At 31.4% G+C, this 18,868-nt stretch overlaps 1 protein-coding gene across 1 annotated transcript; it reads right to left on the bottom strand.

Moving 5' to 3' along the window:
* Positions 1 to 500: 500 nt before the first annotated feature.
* LOTGIDRAFT_104557 (hypothetical protein) lies at positions 501 to 18,308 on the bottom strand (the record flags this gene model as incomplete). Its single annotated transcript, XM_009057153.1, has 8 exons — positions 501 to 547; positions 2,014 to 2,296; positions 3,213 to 3,353; positions 3,591 to 3,737; positions 5,423 to 5,709; positions 6,067 to 6,214; positions 12,038 to 12,235; positions 18,174 to 18,308. Coding segments are annotated over 8 exons (1,386 nt in total), but the record flags the coding sequence as incomplete, so codon positions are not given.
* Between the last annotated feature and the right edge of the window lie 560 nt (positions 18,309 to 18,868).

Raw genomic sequence — 18,868 nt, 5'->3', positions numbered from 1 at the left:
TGAGGAAATTGACTATATTGAGAAGGGTAACCCGTCAACTGCATATTTACTGTGCCTGATAAAGACATAGCCTGGTCACTAGGGACCCCACTCGTTGTCATGGCAGCAGTAGTTAACGTGTTATCACAGTCTAATAATGTGGAAGACACAGAGTTTGTATAGTTTGTTCCCCCTCGAGTCGTTCCATAACTTGAATTATCTATCACGATATTTCCTGCACCTCCTGTACCTCCTGCTAAACGACTACTCATAAAACTGGTTGTCATTAATGATGGGGGTGACTGATGTTGAATGCTCTGCGAATGACGATGGGAATGTGAACCGTTACTATGACGACCTTGTCCTTCCAATCCAGTCCAACTTTGTTGATGCTCTAATTGTCGATGCGCAAGGATATGTGCTCCAGGGCGTTGTGCAGTTGGGCTGTCACATTCCATGTTGGAGTAGTGATTTGTCCTTGTCTGGTGTGCTGAGTGAGACTGAGGGGGTACATTTTGATGATGTTGATGCGTTGGATCTGATCTAGCTCTTCCGCTACTTGTACTCACTGAAAATATAAGAGAAATTTATCAAACACAATAACAGATATTTCAACATAACAACAGAAGGGTGGTTTATAAATGTAAAGCCTTCACACATATTTGTAGTATCTCAGAACTACATAATTTCTCATAACAATTCATGATACAAAATTTCAAAATTGATTTGAATTCCAATTGTAAAAATAAAATAATAAATAACTAACATGAAACATTGTTCAACAGAACATTACTACATTTATACCTCCACTTGACAAATGATATATTTTTTCACCAAAAATATATTTTACTTTTCAATTTCAAGAAAAATGTTTAATATCAAAATAATATCCTGATTATCTATAATGATATTATGGCTAAAACATATTAAAGTCAGCCATCAGCTTTAAAAGTATATAATTAGATTATCAATTCCCTTGGAAAATGTACTTAGCTGTTTCAATTGCTACTAGCGACAGTATATCTGTTTTGCAGGTTAATAAATTAATAACCATACACATATGCTAATTCTCAAGGTATAAATGTAGAATTGTCAAATATTATAACAGAACACATCTCCAACTCTTCAGGTTCAGTCAATTTTCCCCAAAGAATGAATTGGAGTGAAAATTTGCTAAAATGAGGAGTTGGATTTTGAACATTGACTCACTGTTATATCTATACTATAACTATTATTATTATTACTATGACTGGATGAGATTACAGTTTGACTATCTACAGAAAAAGAGAGAAAAGGTAGGAAAATATCAAAGAATGAACAGAAATTAACCAGTGTTTTGCTGAGGATAGAGATTATCTAACCCTGAATTCTCAATTCTAATGATCTAAAACTTTTTTCTAAGAATATGGTTTAAAAAATTGGAATAATGCTCCAATGATTAATTTTCATAAAATGTTAAAGAATATGAAAAAAATAATCCTGGTTATTTTCTGGTAGTAGAGTCCTACAGGCAGTCAATTTACATGTACAAAATATAAAACAAGACACCAATCACTTTTAAAAGCCAATTACCATGGAAACTTATAACAAAGCAAACCAAAAATTAGATAAGCTATTCCCTCTAAAACCATGAATTACTAAAAAGTGCAATAAGCATTGACTTTTATCCAAAAATTCAGATACCAACAAAATTTGACCTATGTCCTTTTTATATAAGGAAAGAAAAAAGAAAATGTAAGCATTGATGAAAGAGCAAGGACAAAGCTCTACCAGGATAGGTATCAAAATTGTTGTTATTTTATAGGACTATGATTTCTAGAACACCTCATATTGGCTGAAATCTTTACCAACACTAAAGAAAAGTTTGAACTAAAGTTTGATCATCTACCAACTAAAAGTTACCAGAGATTTATTACGAGACAAACACAAACAAAAAGATAGCCAGAAAGAGAGATAGTATGAACTAAAAGGAATAAATTCAGTTTGATTCTACTAAAGAATGAATGAAAGAAGTGTAATATTGGTAGTGAAGACTACCTGTAGGGCTCGAGACAGTTTGCTCCAAGGCTGGACTTGTGGATGTACTATTAGATGTATTCGTACTTTCATCATTTGTCCTTTTAAAGAAATTATGCTGTAAAGCGTAGTAAGGTGTTATTCGTTTCTTGGGATCAAATTCCAGCATTCGTAATGTTAAATCTTTGAATTTGAGATAATCTGCAACTGTATGACCCTGTTCTCCTGTCCGTCTGCCACCTGGACCTCCTGATTCAGCTCCAATTATATCATGTAATCGCCTTGAGTTGGGTGGTTTATACTGAAATAAAAAGTCATACACATTAGAATAGCAAAAGCAATACAAAATACTACTAGGAACGTGCGCCAGAGAACCATTTAAGCTTTTGTCTGTCTTCCATCATCTTAGCTTCTTGAGGTTTTAAATTTTCAAATTTAGTTACAGTTCACAATTTTTTGCATCTGTCTTACTGCTAATTGTTAAGATAATTCTTATTGCAGAAGTCTGGTGTAACCTGGGTCAGACAAAATAACATATGTCACACTTTGGACAGTCACACATCCACTCATTTATCAAATTACTCTATGAAGTAGGATGAAATAGGTAAGAGTCCTGTGCCAAAATTCATAAAAACCCAAAGAAGACATCAAAGTGAAAATAGACAATAAAAAACTCAAAGAACTAAAAGTAATTAGTTGTGTTAAGATGTTATCATCAACTTTAATCAAAAATATGCAGACATACAAAACATTCAACTTTTTTTTCAATCTGATTGTTTAAAAAAAATCAATACTTTTTTTAATTACCTCCCCTTCGACCATATTGTGTAGGTTTGGAATAGACAATCTTTACAATGTCATTACAAACTCAAGACAATCTTACACCGTGACATTGTTAAAATGCAGTTAGATTGGATTGCATGTTAGAAAAAAACTGTCAACCAATGCCCTTGAATACAAGTGCAGACTTATGTTTACATTTTTTCTGTTCATGGCTCTGATTAACATGTAGATAGGTAAACAAAGACATTTGTGTACATCTAGGGTATTTTCTAGGGTGTTAATAATAGTTAAATAGTTATTTATAATGTACTGTTAGTGTTTGTGTTTTGAATAGAACCAGCATGTGCAAATATTTTTGTTAAACTATATGCATATTTCCATCAAATTTATAGGATCTAACTTGAATAAGCGCTGAAGAAAAGAGAGATACTTACTTTTTTGCTATCTTTTGGTTTCTTACACACATAGGAACCATCTCGCGTTTTTTCAAAATATTTTTTTGTTTTTGGTGCCTGATCTAAAATATTATCCGGTGGAATTCCTAAAACTTCAACTATTTTCATCATCTGGTCAAACTGAAAGGTATAGAGAGATTTGATTATGTCTGAACTTAATATACTGAATATTTCATATGTAGTATATCATATTAATCTGGACATGAGAAATTAAATTTAGCATAGTTTGAATTTAACAGCCTGGGGGACAAAGTTTTTCAGTTTTTTGTGCAAATTATTTTTCTGTGACAGACCCTCCCAACTTGCATCACTAAAAAATCTTGTATGAAAAATCCACAAAAACTTTAAAAAACTTACCTCATTTGAGCCAGCAAATAAAGGTTCTCCAGTATGCATCTCAACTAAAATACAGCCTAAACTCCACATATCTATTGCTAGATCATAGGGAATACCTAATAAAACTTCGGGTGATCGGTAAAATCTACTCTGTATATACTGATATATCTGAAAATAATCAAAATTCACAGAATTAGTAAATTAAACAGAAAATTAATCAATATTGAAATTCAAATACAGTACAATTAAGATTATTCAGCACATTAATAAATGTAGAATTCACGTGAAAATATATTGCATTTGTTATGTCATGAGCAAAAAATATACCAAATGTTTTCAAAATATTCTTTCTTAGTAGTCTAATTGATTAGTGATAGGGGGTGAATGAATGTTGTTGCTTTTTCAACTGAATAAAAAAAAAAATTACATATTGAAATTTCTGGAATGTTAGCCTCTTTATTGTCCACACAAAATAGTGGACTTGTGTTTCAGAAAATGAAAACATTTAACATTTTTGCACTCATCTGATAAAACATTTAGGAAAGTCTTTTTATTTGTCCAAATTCTTGAAATATTTCCAGGTTTACACTCGATATGAATGACAGTATTTTGATAAGTTAGTTGTATCTGTCTTTAACCTACTTCTACATAGACAGGAAATTATTAAGACAGGAAATTATTAAATTACGCCTTCACATAGATATAAATATTATTGTTGTCAATTCCGCCTTCTCAAACATTTCTTCTGTATCAAAAGTATAAGCAATTAACACAAGTTACAAGTTTGTGTATCCACTATCTGGATTAGATTAGATAAGATTAGACACTGAACTGTTTCAACTGATAAACAATATATTTTAATATTTAAAACTACGACTAAAAGTAATAAGCAAACTTGTTGAATAAATATTACTCAAGACACTCATTTTCAAATATTGTGCCCCACATTTTGAGATAACTTGATAATCTTGAGAAAAAAAAGGAATGTCAAATATTGCCATTTTAAAATGTATATTTCTAAAAAGCACAAATGTCACATAACCAATATTATATTAAATTCTGTGAAATTCTTTTATTTTCAACTTCAAAAGTTTCATAGTAATTTTCCAGTGACCTTTCAAATTTCAAAGAATAAAAATCTGAAGAAATGTTTTGAAAGTGCAGAACAAAAGATTTGAGAATTCTACAAACAGTTCACAATAAATAGCTTCTATTTATTCACGTAACAAAAATTTCACACAGAAATTTGAAGAATGTAGGTAAAAAAGTTGTGAAGGTAAATATTATTGTTTAAAAAAAGTTTGTGGACAGGCGCTGTAGAGTGTGGTTGATGTTTAAACCAATAATTATATAAACATCTGCAGTTAAAAATATACCTTACAGTATGTCAAATATTGAGAGTGTTTCCTTATTTTATTTTGTTCCTTAAAGAACATATATTTTAGAGTACAATACGATAAATAACATTGCATTTCATCAAAAACTTATTCTTGAGTGAAAATTCTTTTATGTTTATCAGTAAATATGTCAAGATACTCTCATAATTGTGATTGCCAATGGCAGGAAGACTTACTCATTAATAGTTGCCAACTTGACAGTTGAATTTTAAAACCTTGTTGATTTGCGTTATCGTTTTGTGTTACCTATGTGCACAAATATTTCATATTTCGTTTTCATAAATGCAGTGGGTGAGCTGCTGTACCCATTGGTAAAATTTCATTTTCTAATTTTATGAAAAATATTGTCATAATTGCAGACAGTTCTACTTAGTTATTAGTAGTAGTAGTAGTTATTCTGTTTTTCTATCATATAATTAGAAATGTTATTAAACTTGCAAAACAAAGTATACTTACTCTTTGCCCTAATTGACACGAACTACCAAAATCAACAATCTTAATGGCACTACGTTTGGGATTACATAATAAAATATTTTCAGGTTTTAAATCACAGTGTATAATATTCAGTTCTGGAGTTGCTAAAAATAGTAACGCTGTCGCTAATTGTTGAGCAAATTTCCTCGTTAAGTTTAACGAGACCCCTCGAAAGTTTGTATTCCGTAATAAATCATATAAATTATAAGATAATAGTTCAAACACTAAACACAGATGATTTCGGAACATAAAATGTCTTTTCAAACGAACTGAAATATAAAAAAAATTTTATCAATCATGGTGATGGGTATAACTATTTCAATATGATATAATATGGCATTGATTTGTTTATCATACAATAAAAATTTTTAGTTACTGACAAGAGCTGAAGTGGAATGCTAATACCAACCAAAATGTTTTACTAAATAAGGCAGCAAATCATCCACATTATACAAGTTGCAAATCTATACAGAAGAATCAGAAGCTATCTTGGACAAGGCACTCTACCTATAAATGTTTTTCTTGTGAAGAATCTGAAGAAACAACAAACCTCATTGCTTTTCACAGAGCTTCAACAACTCAAAGATACAATCAATCTGCCATATCGGCTTATTCGTAATACTTACCAATATAATATTTATTTTCTGCATCATGTTTATTCATTATTTCTAATAACTTCACTTCAATTTGAGCTTGGTTTAAAAAAGGTTTTTTATTTTTGATGATTTTAATAGCCACTTGTTCTTGGTCTTTATGATCATAAGCTTTTACAACCTGAAAATATGAAGAGTAAAAATTTAGTCCATTGATATTGATGTTTATATTTACGGACCAATTCATGGACTTCTAATATTTCATATTGAGAAAAGACTGTCTTTTCAATAGATAGTTGATCTAGAATAATGTGGCAGTTTTTCAAGTGCTTTCTAATCATATTAAATTTTTGCTAACATGTTCTCATTGGTCTCATATCAATCATCACTTATATTGCAACTTTAAAGTTTCCATAAACTGATTAAGTCTGTACTTCTTTTGTAATCTGTTTTCTTAGAAAGTGTACTTTAATGATGGGTCATAATTCTATATACAGGGTGAGAAAGAGTCAGATATAATTGTAAAAAAACTAATATTTTTAATTTATTTTTTTATTTATGTTCGTATCTGATCAATATTGTTAATAAAAACTTATTGATCACATGTTAAATTGGCCAAGATGTCTCATAATTTGGTATGTAGCCAGCAACCTCAGACAGTGATTAAAAAAGATACATCATGATGAGTAAGAATCAGGTATCTACGTTGTTTTATCTAGTGTAAAACTACGTCAAAATTTTCTGACAGTTGGTTTTATTGATTTGATTCATTCTTCACTCTATACATATAAATAGCCACACTGAATCACCTTTCTTCAAGGTCAAGATCTTAGTCCAGTCAGGAATTTACTAAGTATTGAAGTCCTAAAGACAACATGTAAGCTTACATATTATGGAACTGGTCTCCTGTATAAATATAATAATAAATGATGTGTTAGCTTAGACATATTCTTGAAGCTTGATAATAAGGTCCATTTATGGGGCTGAAAATCTGAAACTATGCAGAACACATCTGTTTTCTGTGTTATATATTCAAAAAAGTCAAAAATAAAACTATTGTTTTTGTTTTAGCGAAAAAATCATTCAATTTGAAGCTGCAAAGAATTTTGTGACTGTTCTTACATTTTTCTTTCTTTGTAAATCAAAATTAATTTGAGTTTTTAATTTGAGTCTAGCTGAATTTTCAATAATAAAAGACAACATCTGAGATAGAAAATAGTATCTGACATCTTTGGAATTGAATATATCAAAAGATTCAAGATAAAATCATGATAAATTTCACTCACAAATTTCTCCAAGAAAAAAATCACATGATGCTAGTTTACCATCTGAACTAAAGATATCATCAAACACAAAAAGAATGATGAAGACTGATAAAGGTTGTTCAATTCTATTTTAATCTGAAGCAGCCTATTGTCTGAGAATTTTTTATGTAAAAACTTGGAGGCTGGAGACTAATTTCATCAACAGACAGTGAAGTGAATATAGACATAGAATACTAAATATAGTCACAAAAACTAGAAACAACTTTTAAAATATGGCTCTGACATTTTAAAACTAGTCTTGAAATAGACAATCTATAAAAACTGTAGAAATAGAAATAACTTCGACCACCAAGAATTAAAACAATGAATTCGGTGATTGAATTCAAATCTATAAACAAGATCTTGTGTAAAATATATAGTTAACAAACATTTATGATATAGCATTATGATAATTTGTTGCTTTTTTTCCCCCACAAATCAATAATTATTATGAACTATTTTTTCAACAGTTCCTAGAGCTTATTCAAATATACAGCTTAAAAATAATTTGACATGTTACTTAAGTATAATCAGGTACTATTTATTAAAACTGTAAGTAGGTCAGCCATATTTGTTTACTGGACACTCAGCCATTGGTCAGCAGACCCGCCTGGCTACTTCATATTTACTCAGCTATTTAATGTATAGACCTTAACTCAACCAGACAAATTCAGTCTGGCTACTTAAAGTTAAAATAGACATTTTTCTGGACAACAATACCACCTTATCTGGACACTTTGTTAAGTCTATAACTAAACTTAATTTTGTATACAAACAATTTGGTATGAACTAACACAAAGTCAAAAATTTATTTGACATCTTAAAAGCTTATTAGTACCATTAAATTATTAGTTAATAGTCAAATCAACCAAGGAAAGAAATAATTGATCAGATAATTTTAAAAGACAACTTATTTACTAAACTGGTCGACAAGAATAATTCCGCCATTAAGAAAAGAAATAGCCTACTGACCAGTGACCACTTAATATTACTTAGACTTGGTCAATACATCACTAGCTAGCCGTCAAAACATACACCATTCAATACAAACACATCTTGAGAGATAGCTCCATTATTTTTCCCTAGTCAATGTAGGTCGTTGTGAGCCAATCTATAAACTATTACAAACTTGACCAATCATGGCTCTCTTTGCATAAGCCTAAACAGATAATATCTTGTTTTTCTCTTAAAAGATTGTCTAAATATACCATGAATTTGACAAGACTTGTTGATCTTACAGTAATTAGTCTTGACAAATATAATATTTTATATCTTCCTTTTGGAATGAGAAAAGATGGCCACCATTTGAGTGAATGTCAGAAAGACATTGTGACGGACTGACCACTGGTCAGTGTGGAAACTGTCTGGACTACTCTCACACTGAAGGTCATTGACCGTCTGGAAACAGTGCTCTATTACACTGATGTCTAGTACATATTCACTCACATTGTATTCTCAATATTGGTTGCTTTTCATCTTGAAATACTGAATCATGCAGTCAAGATTTATCAACCACCCCACTCGCACTCTTTTTCAAGACTAATAATATTCCTCTATCAACTATTGGACCTTATCAACCCTCGATAAGCTCTGCATTTGATAAGAAATTGGTAGTCTATGTTATTATGAATATTTTTATCAATTAGCTTTTTAGATTGAAACAAGTTTGATGTTAATTAACCATTGATATAAAAAAATATTCAATATTAACAAATCATTAATAAACATATTTCTCTGGACATCACTTCCTCAAACAGGTCTGTCAGTGATTCTTTCATTCAAAAATAGGGGTGTAAATTTAGATATATAACTAATCTGTAAGTGATAAACTTATAAACTAATGTACAGTTATAAATTCAAATACAACATTCCCAATAAAAACCTCATCAAAATACCAAAGATATTTGTGAGGTCAAGGGTCAAAGAGAGTGAAAACAACACCCTGGCCTCAAATGACCAAATGACCTACATTGCTGTACATAGCCAGACCTGTTCTCTTTGCCTGGACACTGGCTATTAGGCCAAGAAAAAAATACACTTAATATTTGTTTATGCCCTTACAACAATCCAAGCTTTAGAGTATTTTTCTTAAAGATCCAAAATGACAAATTAATAACCTGACAAGTATTTTTATCATTGAACTCTTTGCCAGTCATATCTGGCTACTTAAACATGAACACTTACTAAAAGATCTACAGCTGCGGACAGTATGGGCGAAATTTCACTGTGAGTTGAGTTGAGTTGAGAGAGCACTTCATATCATCACATGCTGCAAATGTGGATGAAACAAATTTTTTAGGTGTGGAAGGTTCACGTGATTGCTAAAGGGGTGTGAAGGCTGAAATAGGTTGGGAACCACTGGCCTATTGTGTCCAGTGCTACGACATTCATCTAACCATCGGCTGAAGCCATTTGCCAACATCAAGAGTGTTTGATATAATTCGCCTGAATATTCATCGCCATCAACTCCTTCGGCATGTGTGTACATTACCGAGAAGTCTATAGCAAACTTTCCTGTAACTGAACCAATCACAGATGCCTGAAGCGTCACATGAGAAATAAAATGGTGACCTCCTGTGAATGCAATGTTGAGCGCAGAAAAGTAAAAAGGAATTAATTACATTATGTGAGTCAAAACCTAACTTATATGTACTAATACGCAGTCATTCGCCCAATGTTTCCACAGCATCGGCCAAATGAATTTGGTGCCGAATAGTTTGGCTGAAGTACCAGCCAAACTAAGTTAGGTACATCTGACATTGGTATCCATATAAATCACCATATTGTAAAATATTTGTAAATAATTAAATATCCTGTCATATCTGAATTTATGTTTTTATCAAATTGTCTGAGTATCATATTTCTTTTACCACAAAAATGCAAAAGATCTTTCTCAGTGACTAACTTTTTCTTGAATGCTTAAAGATGGGTTCCCTTATTTTCATTTATGAAAATGAAGATATTAATACTTAAATGAATAGAAAGCAGAGGTGTTCTAATGAAAAATTGTAAAAATTCCAGTTTGTCTCACATAATTAGCTGAAGTAGACTGTACATACATGGACATTTATGATTGGTTAAGATTCCTTATTATGCAATGAGAACATAATATTATTAAGAATACATGATAATAGTTTGCTTAATTCGACACTGAAAATAAGGAACCCATCTTTAAAATCTTTTTAATAGATTGGGCTATAATTATTTTTTGACATTAATTGCAGAGATGTATGAGGGCTACTTTCCTTGTTTAAAGGGATTGTAAAGAGGTTTTCTAAACTTTTTATGTGTATCAGAGACACTGATAGCACCAATTTGCACCATTCCAACTTTCATTCCGACGTCTGTATTTCTTGCAATTCCACTAAAACTAACGTGTCTTATGACATCACCAGAGGGTAACTGCATAGATATCAATAGCTTCATGTTGCTTAACTCTAATGACATCATAAAACGCGTTATTTTTAGTGGAATTGCAAGAACCACAGACGGAATGCGAGTTTGAATGGTGCAAATTGGTGCTATCAGTGTTCCAGACACTCATAAAAAATTTAGAAAACCTCTTTACAAATCCTTTAAGCTAAACAGAATTCAAGAGTTGAAGATGCTCACAATTATGAAAGATTTTGTTTAAGATGGTAGATGTTTGCAGTTAAAAAGAAAAAATTAAGATGAGGGCCAGAATTTATATTTATTCCAGTCAAAATATTGTTGTTGTTCACCTGATTTATTCATTAACTTTATTTTCTTCATGCTCACATGTTGACTTCAGTGCGTATTTTAACATATCCATAAGAACAATTTCTTTGACAATCTATACCTAATTTTGTTTTGCCAGAAATTGTAAATGACAGTGATATTATTCCCAACTTATGCATGTCAGTCAAATTTGGCATTGCCATTGGTTTTGGCTGTAAGTTTATTACACTTTACTTTATACTATTCTGCAATTTTTTTCTCACTTTCAATGACTAGAAGAATACAGTGAAATATGAGTATTTTGGTTTCTGTCTATAAAAGCTGCTGATATACGTATCAAACATGCTCATTTTAAGGGATAGTAAAGAGGTTTTCTGAACTTTTAAATGTATTGGGGGCAATGATAGCATCAATCTGTAGTTCCTGTAATTCCAAGAAAACTATTTGTTTGATGAGGTCTCTAATCTCCAAGGTCCTTTGGTGATATAAGCAAATTTTGCATTAACAAATTGATACTGTTACTGTCCCTGATCCACATGAAAAGTTTAGAAACCTCTTTCCTATCCCTTTTAACTTCAAATGAACTAAATTTAATGTAGCACAGAATAAAAGATCAAAGAAAGAAAACTTGAAAAGATATTAATAATTCAGATTTTAATTATTGAAGAAGCAATTCAAGTTCTACATTGTTTAACCTAATTACTTATCTTGGGTTAACCACCTAAATAAGGTCAGATGAGGTTAGAGGTTAAAGGTCAGTAATATGTTGACCAGCTGGTTTGATCATAAAAACACTGAGGTCCAGTCTGTCAAGGGGTTAAACCAGTACTCCCTTGTTTAAATCTAAGAATAACCAAGAATAAGTTAAGTTGCATGAGAGTTGTGGTTGAAACTTTTGACCATTGTCCTTATTCACAACCATACGCAACTAGTGATCGCTATGGTGTCGGCCACTTTATTTGATAAATTCACAAAAATCATTAAAATAGACTATATCTTACCTGACCAAAGGAACCTTTCCCTATTAAGGAATCTATTTCATAGCGATCTAACCACTTCTCACCAGGATTGACCACATAATCATGGTTTGCATCATCATACCCATCATTGTAATGATGTACATTTACTTTACGATTCTTGTTTCCACTCTCATCGCCCTGGGTACCTTGAGCTCGACGTTTTTTCTTTGCATAGTAAACCTGAAAAGATATTAAGTACATCTGTTTAAATTTGGGGCACTCTCAGTAAAGAGAAAATATATATCTGGAAATCAAATGTTATTTGCCTGAAATGGTACTTGGTTGATGCTAATGCACAAGATATCTTATTTTTGTTCTCTATCGAGTAATAAAGACTGACACTATCATGAGATTTGAAGGTAAAGCCACACCAACACTAGGATTAAAATGGTTTTTACACTATAGGTTGGTTATGAACTGATTCAATAATAATTATCAATAGAGTTATGTGGTTGTGTGAGGGATCACAAAATAAATTCCCTCACAAAAGTTTAAAGAGAGATATAGCTTATTGTGAGGCGAGTGACTGCCATGTGTCGGTAATAGCCGAATAACAATAGACCAGTGCCGGCAGTGACAAATCAACATGAAGCAATGACATTAAGCTGACCTAGTTAAAATGTGACCCAAATAATCGACAACAATGATTTAATAATGCCAGCCCCAGAATTCATTTCACTCTCTGTTCATCATCCACTGCCATTCATTGACTTGACATGCTAATTTCTTGTATTTCATTGGCTGAGAGTTAAACATCCTGTAGCTACCTTTATTCAAGTTGAAATATTGTATTAATCTAATGGAACCTATAGTTATTTTTAAATGCTAACTGATAAGGACAGGCTGATATGTGATATTTATAGTACTGACAAGTCAATAAACTTTAGTAACCCACTCAACTTGTTTTACTTCATGTCCATAAACAGAATTATATCCTCACCATCCTCTCTTTTGATTTGATTATATTTCAATGAGTATAGCCGGTAAATAACAAAGGGTCTTCAAGAAAGGACTCCTTCATTTGTATGAAATGATAATCAAAAGATGTATTTGAAAGAAAAACTATTGATTCAGACTAGCATGAAATATCACCTATTGATGTAGGTAGAGATATAAGTAAGGTCTGAATGGCCCTATTCTTAGTCAAAAAAATATCTCAACTGGGTTACAAAATTTATATTATATTTTCTGGAGTTAACTCTGTCATAGATAAAAAAAAATCTCATTTACATCTGTGAGAATGTTAAATTATTGATTACTGTTTTTAGCATGTAATAAAAGAATAACTCCTTTAAAATAGCCTCTTTTATCGCATCTTTTCCTTAAAGAATAGAATTACACAAAAATTATTTGACGTCAACAATCACTTCGATATCTCCCAAATTCTAAGAAGCTAAAAGATGTAAATTTAAATGGTTCTATGACGTTAAACATTGTAGAGAGAATGTAAGATGATCTAATTCTATCAGAGGTAAAATTTGTATTTGTTCATGTTAAAATAACACGAAGAGAACCAGCCTAAATGATCTTATCGTGCCACAGACTTGACGCCTCAAGGTTTTTTTCCTCTAAACTATAACATCTGATACATGAAACTTGTCCTTTTTTTAAAACTCAAAATAGAAATATCATGTCAATGATCAAAATATCATTTACACTGAAACAGAAATAAGATTAAGAACTGTTCCTTTATATATAATACAAAAGTACAAATTCTTGAAGAATTTAGGAGATAAACATAAGAGGAATGGAAGGTTATCCTTGTCTCAATTCTGCAAAACTTTATTCCCAAAAAAATCTGGTTTATGGCCCAGTGACCTTTAGACAGCATAGAACACCAAACTTCTGACGTTAGTTATGACGTCAAATTAAAGACGTTCCCCTTCTTCTGGTAACAGATATGTTCTCACTAAAATCAGGATGGTAAAGGTCAGAATGACTCGCAGAAATTCTGTTCTTGAACAGCTGACTCTTGTTTTAAATGGTCAGACAGAAATCTTGAATGGCAGATGAATGAAAAGTAAACAGAGACTTTTATTGTCCAATCAAGGGCAAGCTGGTTCAATTAGTAAAGGACATTTTTCAAGTAAGCTTACACACCTGTATCTCAGATATCAAAGGCACAGCTTTTGGGAAAATCTAAAATGTTCATGTCTTGTTTCAAGAAGAAAAATGTTTTTATGGAATCAAGAAGATATTGTATTCACCTGTTACTATATATAGTAACAATAGGTAGGTAGTAGATTGACGTCAATAGAAACACAGCTGATGTTCTAGACATCTCAATCTCTATATAATTATTACAGAACAGCAACACTTAGAACTAGTCTATAGAGGCTGTCTCTAAACAGATCCTAGTCAAAAGAGAAGAGTGAAAGAGTTAAAGGAGGAATTGATGGAATCAGAAATTCTCCATAGGAGAAAACAATGGCGTTGAGAAATAAAGTAAGAGAGTCGCAAAGTGACTGATCTAAAATACTTTTTGAAATACAGGACAAAAACAATCCTTTAAAAGAGGATTTGAAAATTCATAAGAAAGGACAAAACATTAGGAGTGGTAGAATTATTGAAGCAGGTAAAAGAATTTGTCAGAAAGGAGCTGGCAAAACACTTCAAGGAGCTAATGAAATTTTCAGAAGCTGGCAAAACACTCGAAGGAGCAAATAAAATATTTCAGAGAGGGGCTGACAAAACACTTAAAGGAGTTAATAACATTTTTACTAAATAAAGAAGCTGACAAAATTATCAGGGGTGATAAAGAATTGTATTAGCATGGCATTTTTCTTCACAAAGAACTTTTGAGAACTGAGACTTTGTTGCACTAGAATAAGATGTAAGATATTAGATGTAAATTCCTACAGACAACATCTTATCTTTCTATGATAAGATTAACCCTCATCAGACAGTCTAAGATTTAAATTTAATATTTTAGTTCGAATTTGAACATGATTATAAAATATTCCAGATAAATTAAAGCAATTTAAGACGTTATTATCTTTCATTCTTAACATAAGTTAAAACAACATGGTTAATTAAATTGTTATTCAAAATATGTTATCAGTAATATCTGTGTTGTTGTTATAAATGTTTTATGATGTTGGAAAAATCAAATCTAATTAATCTGAACTCTGAAGAAATTAAAGAATTCGAAGAAACCCGCTTGGTTACATCAAAAATACCCCACTAAATAGTGTACAATGTACAGTGCTCACTTTTCAAGGATAAAGCTCAGATCTCAGTAAAAGCAAAGGTCAAAGACATTGAAGAAATGATGCCTGAATGGAATTTTTTTGTTTAATAAAAAGTACTCAATGATTCAATGTTAAATATTCCATATTGATAAAAAATTGAAAAAAAGGTAATGATTGATTCAAAGCATAAGATAATTAATGGTAACGAAGTACTGACACATGTGGAGAAAGTAAACAGAAGTTACACCTGTAGAATGTTACGGTATATTTATTACCTACCACTGACCCGACTGAACTAGTCTGTACCAGATATTCTAACTTCCATGTCAGTCTGACAATATTCCAGAATCAAGTCAGAATAATCTAACTAATACTGACATATTTTACATTCTTCACCACTGTTACACTTCCTCTATATATTCTATACTAATAATATACATATAAACTACCTGCAGATTGACTATGAATGATACCATGTTTTAAGTATACTGCGAATAGATAATGCAACAATGTACTTATGTTCATTTTATATACCAGTTCATAATAAACTTAATCATGAGACTTTCTGAATATCACAGCAAATAATTTGGCACTTTCAGTAATATCAAGTATCAAATGATAAATTTGTTATTTTCAGTATACACTGCATCTGAATAAACTGGTACATTCTGTATAGGTAGGTGAATCAGCAGTGAATAAAAGTTCAGTAGATCGCCAATGAATAGTCTGATACTCTTTGTATTCAAACTGTTAGAGCTACTATAAGTAGGCCAGCTTTCTGCATTGACAATTGATAATATCCTACTTTCAGCTTGTCATAATTACTTGGTGCTTGTATTACATGACCACTGTCAACCAGCTTGCCTCAGATTTTCTATTACTTGAATATTGTAAAAAAGGTCATAAAGTTCTTTTTATAATAGTACATAATAGAGTTGTTTCATTCATTCAATTGTTTATCAAGCTAAAAGTAATATCAAGTTTCTAATAGTACTGTTATCAAGATTGTTGATGGATTTATCTGACTGATACAAGATAAATCACTATTCTAGTCAATGACTGCCCACTATCAAAAAATATCTAGCTGGGTTTATAGATAATATTTGGCACTTCTTGAAACAAAACTCCCACTGGGCTCATTTACTTCCTTTGATTTTCATTATCAATATCTGGCATCATGTAGAGTTTGTATCAAGTATGGAATTTTAATAATAAATGATATAAAATGTATAATAAGTTTTACAGACTACGAATTCATGATGAGGAATGACCTTGACCTAGTGCTATTGTGGTTCAATGAAATTTATGAACAATTTTTTCAAGAATTATTACTAATCAAAATACCGACAAATACTATTATAAACCACTCTACTATTAGTTCAAATGCTGATTTGGGATTATCCAAAGTAGGTAAGAGGACAAAAATCAGTGCAGAAATCAATGTAATCAGCACTCATAATAAAAGAAGGATAAACTAACAGATAAATGGCATAATCAAGACAACTATTTTGTAAGTACTAAATACACCATAAACTTTTTTTTTTAAAGAAAGGACCAATCCTTTAAAATGTTTTCAATTCAATTCACACGGGAGTATGTTGAGGACTAGATGGCGATTGAGAATGACAATAAGAATGACATTATGAAGGTAAGTAAGAAGATTGTTTGATAAGATAATAGGCTAGTAGGAGAACAGGTAACGTTCAGAGTTAAAGTACAATATAAGGAGTGTACCTGTTTTATTACAATAACATTACAGATTGTCCAGTCATTACAACACAAGTCACTGAGTACTGACAACATCACCCAGACATAATAAACGAGGAAGATATATCTGTAATAAGACCTTCTTGTCTGTCTGGTCAGTTTTTTTATTTTCCTAGTTTACATTCTGATATGATTCATAGTAAGATTACAAACACTTTTTACACTTTGTTTAAAGATGTAACATCCAATTTCATTATTAAATGTGATGCGGGTTTCACTAGCTGTTTTTTCATCTCTTCCATCACTGAGAAATCAATCTTCTGAATGTCAGTCAAGAATGAAAAACTGCATCATTCCATATCTGCATTGAGGGGGTCCTCTTAAAAATCTGGTCCCGATATTGTTTAATATAACCTTATTTATCTTAAAACTGAATCAAGATTACATTTTTATGAACAATTAAGACAAGATTACTTAATGCAAAATAGAAGACAGATCAATTAAGCTTACATTGTATATTAGGTTGGCTGCACATGGGTCAGTGCTTTTAAGAGAAATTTTCTTCATCACTGCATTAGTTGCCACAATAGAAGATAGCTTGCCAGGTAGGGTAATATACGCCCACTGGCAGCTTTGATTTTTAATAAAAATATTCACCAGTACCGTAACAATCACCAGTATGAAATATTCAACCTTCAGTCATACACTTCTTTTGAACTCTTTAGGGCGATACTGAATAATACTGAGTATGAGTTATTGCCCTTGTTCTTGAAAAAGTGTTCAATTTTTAGCTCATGAAAACTCTAGAAGTCAAAATTCAATCTTCAGCACAGTACTGAATAATAAAACCAAGTTTTGTCAAAATCATGCCTTTTAGTGTTTAAGCTAAAAATTTGAAAGCGTTTTCAAGGACAAGGTCAATAACTCCTATAAAACATTTCATGTGGGCGTATAAAAAGGATTCAAATATATGAAGAGATTGAAACTGCTTTTTTCTTTTAATCTTTGGAAAGTAACTTCCTGTTTCCTGTTTATTTCTACTAAATCTATTGGAATCATTGAAGTGTAGATGCTGGTGTGACCTACAGCAATGTTCTGTTTTAAACATAGAATATAAAGATAAGAATTTAAAATATGATGAATATGAAAACAGAGTAAGAGGAAGAGAAGGCAATTCTGATTTCTTTAAGATTTCGCAAACACAGATCAATCGTACCTACCTCATTGATATGTTTATAGGTTTTTATGAGATCTACGCTGAGTTTCCGTAATGGAGCCGCTGATGGTTCTCGGAATGAGTTGGGTATCCGATGGTGCATCCCGGACACGTCGTCCTGAGTCTGGCTGTCTGTCATAATGACAAAGTTATTGACGCCTAACTGACCATATCCACTGTTTGTTGATAATCCTGACGTCACTTGACGACCCTTCCACAATTTTCCTGGAAATAGAAATAGAAAACAAATTCAATATTTTGATTTGCCTTGAACATTGGACTTCTGTTGCTCTCCAAATTAGTATGTTTCATTAAAAGAATAATATTTCATGAGATTAATAGATGAGGCCTTCCTATCTTTGTCCTGTTTTATTGGCATCAATACAAATATAGCTAAGTTTATTTTGTCATTTTATGTAAGTAATTAAAGTTTTTCAGAAATCACAAGAAAATGCCTTAGTAGTTAGTCAAGGACAAATCATTTCTATTTGACAGATTTATGAATTTAGCAAGAATAAAGGTTAACGTTAAAAGTTAGATATTGATTATTTGTGAGAAGTGATTTAACAGTCAGCTCTAGATACTTTATTACATTGTTCAGTAGGTCAATAACCTAGCGAGGTGATTTGCACTGGAATGAATGAATGTAGTTTAATAGTTCCATTTCATTCATTGTATCATAAAAATCAAAGTCTATCT

This window comes from Lottia gigantea, assembly GCF_000327385.1.
Source record: "Lottia gigantea unplaced genomic scaffold LOTGIsca_3, whole genome shotgun sequence".
NCBI classification, from domain to species: domain Eukaryota; kingdom Metazoa; phylum Mollusca; class Gastropoda; family Lottiidae; genus Lottia; species Lottia gigantea.
Note: the sequence above shows the minus strand (reverse complement) of the source record. Positions and strands in the feature narration are given on the sequence as shown.